The sequence below is a fragment of the Myotis lucifugus genome, unplaced genomic scaffold (assembly GCF_000147115.1).
Source record: "Myotis lucifugus unplaced genomic scaffold, Myoluc2.0 scaffold_10, whole genome shotgun sequence".
NCBI classification, from domain to species: Eukaryota; Metazoa; Chordata; class Mammalia; order Chiroptera; family Vespertilionidae; genus Myotis; species Myotis lucifugus.
Window position 1 is genome coordinate 10,250,987 of NW_005871058.1, and position 5,922 is coordinate 10,256,908.

The following is a 5,922-nucleotide window of genomic DNA, read 5'->3' on the forward strand; positions in this document are numbered from 1 at the left end:
GCTCAAGGCTACAAAGTTTCAATTATAGAAGATAAATTAATCCCAGAAAAAAAAAGATAAAGAAAAAAAGGAGAGGCTGGAGTTTGGGCTGCTGGGGGTGTGGCCAGCCTGCAAACAGCCATCAGCCCCTCACCCAGCCTGACCAGGCACCCCAGGAGGACCTCCCCATGATCCAGGACACCCTTCAGGGCAAACCAGCCGGCTCCCACCTATGCACCAGGCCTCTATCCTATATAATAAAAGGGTAATATGCAAATTGACCCTAACAGCAGAACAACTGGGAATGACTGGCCACCTATGACACACTGGCCACCAGGGTGCAGACACTCAATGCAGGAGCTGCCCCTTGGTGGTCAGTGCGCTCCCACAGAAGGAGCTCTGCTCAGCCACAAGCCAGGCTGCTGGCTGTCAGCACAGCAGCGGTGGCGGGTGCCTCTCCCGCCTCCTCAGCAGTGCTAAGGATGTCTGACTGCAGCTTATGCCTGCTCCCCGCTGGCAAGTGGACATCCCCCAAGGGCTCCCAGGCTGCCAGAGGGATGTCTGACTGCCAGCTTAGGCTTGATCTCCCTGGGAGCAGACCTAAGCCAGCAGGTGGACATCCCCTGAGGGGTCCCAGACTGTGAGAGGGCACAGGCTGGGCTGAGGGACCCTTCCCCCCCACCCCCCCAAGTGCACAAATTTTCATTAACCAGATCTCTAGTATTTATTATAAGATCCATCTGTTTCTCTCCTACGTATTTATGTAAGAAAAAGAAGAGCCTCTGCTCATACAATGTCTTGCACACATATGTTCATAGCAAGTAACTTGCACAGTATTTAGCACATAGCAAACACTTAATTTTACTCATTTTTATGAGTACTGGCTGCTTCCCAATGTACTAAATCTAGGCCTGACTCCATTAGCATATGGCAGTTTTGGACTGACTCTATTAGCATATGGCAGTGGTCGGCAAACTGCAGCTGGTGAGTCACATACAGCTCTTTGGCCCCTAGAGTGTGGCTCTACCACAAAATACCACATGCAGACACGCACATACAGTGCGATTGAAACTTCGTGGCCCATGCACAGAAGTCGATATTTTGTGGAAGAGCCACACTCAAGGGACCAAAGAGCCACATGTGGCTCGCGAGCCCCAGTTTGCCGACCACTGGCATATGGGATGTCCTGGCATTGTGTCAAGGAAAATGTGGTAGTTCAGTGATCATAGGAATAGCTTAGAGGCAAATCCACAACTACAGACCTACTACAGGTACAGACTTACTGATCGGGAGCCAGAATGGAGCCATCTTCCCACTGCCAGTTTCCGTTTGTGGAATTCTTTTTTAGTCCCATCCAATGGTAGGACTTTAGTAATTTAAAGAGATCCTATTGGAAATCACAAATAAAGTCATTTCTCAGAATTGTATTAAATACAAGGCTATAATCATTTCATCATTTTCCCCACAGTTGAGGAAACTGCATTCTGTCCTCTTTCAGAATTCCAACTTCAACAACACATATATAATAGCTGCCATTGTTGTGATTTTTTATTTTTAATACAGAAGAATATGGAGTTGATGTATCAGAGCCTTGTGCCTCTATTATATTTCAGGTTCATATTCCAGAGAGTTGCCACATATGGTAGGACTCAATAGGCAGATGAATGAAAACAATACTTCACCTGGTCCTCTTGGCTGTATATCTTCAGGAGACTAGAATTTTGAGACATGCAGGAAGCTTGGCTCTGAAACCAGTTCTTGCTCTCATTAAAAAATTTGTAGCAGTTGTTTCCGTAACATAGCCAGTTTTTAGGACATGGGCCACAGTAACTGTCTAGAAAGGGAGAATATGTTATTAATTCTGCACATGTCTAAATATTATATTAGATTTTTTTTCGAGGCAGGGTAAATACTTTTTTTATTCTAACTCTAAAATTCAAAATATTAGACCATTAAGGTCATACCCAATGACATATCTCTATACATAGATATGCCAAAACTATGTTTTCTACTTTTTAAAATTACTCCTTCATTGTAAAAAATAAAATAAAATTTGGCCCTGACTAGTTTGGCTCAGTGGGTAGAGCATCGGCCTGAGGACTAAAAGGTCCCAGGTTTGATTCCAGTCAAGGGCACATCCCCAGTAGGGGTGTGCAGGAGGCAGCTGATCCATGTTTCTCTCTCATCAATGTTTCTGACTCTCTATCTCTCTCCCTTCCTCTCTGTAAGAAATCTATAAAATATAATTTTAAAAAATAAATAAAATAAAAAGGAATAGTGAATTGTGGACAACAATTCATTTTCTTTTACATTTTCTTTTTATTACAGTTATTGGGATGAGATTGTTCAATAAGATTATATAGGTTTCAAGTGTAGATTTCTATAATACATGATCTTTCTTATAGACTTTCCTGTCGGCAGCATTGGATACATGCCTAAACCCCTGTATACACAGATACATGCAATTTGTGCTTCCAATTATTAGAAAACTTTCTCTTACCGTTCAAGGAAATTGGCACTGCTTGGTTGAATAACGCTGTTAAAATAATCATAATTATTGGAAAGTTATGTGTTGTGACATAGTTCAAGCAAAAATAAAAATATATGACAAGTTTCTGGACTAATAACTAAAATATAAAGGCACATTAAATGTTGCTAGTTTATGTTTCTGTCCTGCTGAATATTAATCAAAGTAATGTATTAAATTTGTTATATCAGCAATGCTATCTATGTCTCTGTTATCACTTACAATTTATGACGATGGCACTCCATATCGTTACCATTACAATGAAACGGATTCCCAGAGCTACAGCAATGCACCGAGTAAGGAAAAATGCAGATGCTGTTAAAGAAAAACCAGTGAGAAAAAGCAGAAAGGGTTCTGGTATTTTTATGTTTAATGTAGACGTTAGAGTGTTTTCTATGTAGGAGTGATATTAGTGTTTTTTCCTCATATATTTTCTCAAGACAGGTAAAATAAGTACTTTGTAAATTATTAAAAATAAGATTTTAAAATCTACTATTTTCTCCTATTTCTCTCTACAATTTCCCCAGAATAACTCATGGTTAAATTTACATTTTTCAAAATTTCTGAGACACCAATCCCAAATCCCTCTGTATTAAAAAAAGAAAGCACAGAAATTGCAGGCATTATATGTGTGTTGTTTAAGTTGGAATTCTGTCAGGAGACAGAATTCATTCTTTCCAACTGTGAGAAAAATGGACAGTTTCTCTAAACCCCTTTTAAAAACATATATTTAAGAAACTATACAAAATATTCTATGATTATTTTTACTTAAGAAAATACCCTAGTCATTATTCTAATCATGTCTTATGAAGTTGTCAAATTTTTATAAATAGCAGCTTGCATTGTGTTTTATTGGTATATGGACAAAAATCTTATTATTGAAAGACTTTGATTTTTTTCCAATGCATATTTAAATTGTTTCCTAGTTTTCACTAAGGAATAATTATATACATAATATTTCATACACACCCATGCAACTGTTTTAGTAACCCTCTAGGAAAAATTCCATAAGAATTATTACTGAGTCAAAGAACATTTTTTTAAAATTTTTGTAAAGATTGAAAATTTCAGTCCAAAGAGGCTCTATCAACTTATGTTGTACCAAATATAGATTTAAAAGCCTTTTTGCTCATTCTTTCTTCCGCATTAAGCATTATTTAGATTTTTAAATATATAAATCTGATGACCAATATTATTTAAAATTTTATAACTTCATTTTTCTTGTTATAAATAAAAAGACAACAAAGGATTACACATCTTGTATTATGATTGTCATGTGCTTATTTTATTTCTTTGAGACTTCTCATATTTGTATTAAGTAAGATTTTTCTCACTTTTAAGTTGAGAATATTAGTTCATTTCTTGTCATATGTTTTGCAATATTTATCTTAGATTTAATTTTTGTTTTAACTTAATTTATGATACTTATGGGTGTTTAAATGGATAATAGTTGACTTGCTCAAACTCTTGATCTTGTTTAATATTAATAAAATGCTTTGTTTATTTTGAATTTATAAAATAAAGCTTCCATCATAAGTTATATAGTTTCTTTTTTTTTAATTTGGTCTATTTGGTGTGTGTATGTGTTTGTGTAATAAATGAGGTAGAAACTCAAACTTTTAACAATTTTTATTTTCCAAATGGTTATTGAATTTTTCTAATTCTATATAGTGAATAAATCAATATATTCTCGTTGATATGAAATATTACCTTTAGCATATAATACATTTTTATGTGTTTAAATTTTTCCTATATTCTCTGATCTGTCTTTCCACTCAAACTACATATAAAATATCCCTCTTTAATAATATACTTGAGTACATATAGTGTCCACAATATTATATTACATTTCTTTTTAAAAAACATATTATCAATCATTGCACTTCATTATGCCTTAAAAACCTTAAAATGAGCTTTTCAAGAACCTACTATGTTAGAATATAGTACATAAGCCCCACTGGTTGCTCAGTTGGTTGAACATTGCTCTATACATCAAAGCGGTTTCGTGTTGATCCCCAGTTGGGTGCCTATGGGAGGCAACTGATGGATGTTTCTCTAGCACCTCAATGTTTTGCTTCTCTCTCTCTCTCTCTCTCTCTCTCTCTCTCTCTCTCTCTCTCTCTCTCCCTCTCTTTCTCCCTCCCCCTCTCTCTCCCTCTCTCTCTCCTTTCCTCTTCATCTCTCTCTGAAACCAATTTTAAATATATATTTCAACAGAATCACAGTAAATGTATAGAGAGATAACTTACATCTTTAAACTGTCTTTTATCCTTGAATAGTGTCTTTTTTCATTATGTATGTCTTATTTTATGTTCATTTGTACAATTTAAAAGTAATAAATTTACTTCCAGTATTTTTCATTAAATAGTTTATTTCTGATTTTTGGCCTTATAAATATGGCATTTCCTTTTTATCACATTTTCCTGACTTTTGTAGTTTAGTAGACAGTTAATTTTTACCTATTATTTTTAAGCAAGTCCACACATCAGATTTCCTTACTGTTTGTAATTTTTTGGCATGAAGCTTTTAAGGGCTCTTAAAATATTTAAAATAATATATATTTTTGCTAATAATATTAATTTTGCCTTTTATTCTAATTTCAGATTATTTGCTTTTTTCTTTTCTTGGTTATGTATGTTGGCTAGCACCAACAAAGCAATCAATGTTAATCAATAATAATAATAAAAATTATTGCCTTTTTCTAACTATAATGAAAATGCTATTAACATTTATCAATAAGTATAATGATAGCTTTTGAACATAAATCTTAAAGTAGGGCTTATGTTCTAGTGGTTTTAAAAGTTAAGGTCTTGCCCTAACCGGTTTGGCTCAGTGGATAGAGCATTGGCCTGCGGACTCAAGAGTCCCGGGTTCAGTTCTGGTCAAGGGCATGTACCTTAGTTGCAGGCACATCCCCAGTGGGGAGTGTGCAGGAGGCAGCTGATCGATGTTTCTCTCTCATCGATGTTTCTAACTCTCTATCCCTCTCCCTTCCTCTCTGTAAAAAATCAATAAAATATATTTTAAAAGTTAAGTTCTTTTGAATTAAGAATTCATATTGAGCCCTGGCTGGTGTGGCTCAGTTAGTTGGGCGGGCGTCACCCTGTGCACCAACTAACAAGGGGCTGATGGCTGTTTGCAGGCTGGTCACACACCCCAATACAAATTGACCCTAACAGCAGAACTACTGGGAATGACTGGTCACTATGACACACTGGCCACCAGGGTGCAGACGCTCAATGCAGGAGCTGCCCCTTGGTTGTCAGTGCGCTCCCACAGAAGGAGCTCTGCTCAGCCACAAGCCAGGCTGCCGGCTGTCAGCACAGCGGTGGTAGCGGGAGCCTCTCCTGCCTCCTCAGCAGTGCTAAGGATGTCTGACTGCCGCTTAATCGCCTGCTCCCCACTGGCAAGTGGAC

General features: G+C 36.9%; 1 protein-coding gene across 1 annotated transcript in view; it reads right to left on the reverse strand.

Moving 5' to 3' along the window:
* Positions 1-3,660, reverse strand: part of LOC102435280 (NKG2-D type II integral membrane protein-like) — a 7,551-nt gene extending 3,891 nt beyond the window's left edge. The window contains exons 1-5 of the mRNA XM_023749828.1: positions 3,609-3,660; positions 2,729-2,821; positions 2,480-2,515; positions 1,662-1,813; positions 1,263-1,366 (exon numbers count right to left, since the gene is read on the reverse strand). Of these exons, the coding sequence (XP_023605596.1) occupies positions 1,263-1,366; positions 1,662-1,813; positions 2,480-2,515; positions 2,729-2,821; positions 3,609-3,660 (437 nt within the window). The remainder of the gene's footprint in view (positions 1-1,262; positions 1,367-1,661; positions 1,814-2,479; positions 2,516-2,728; positions 2,822-3,608) is intronic.
* Positions 3,661-5,922: the final 2,262 nt, after the last annotated feature.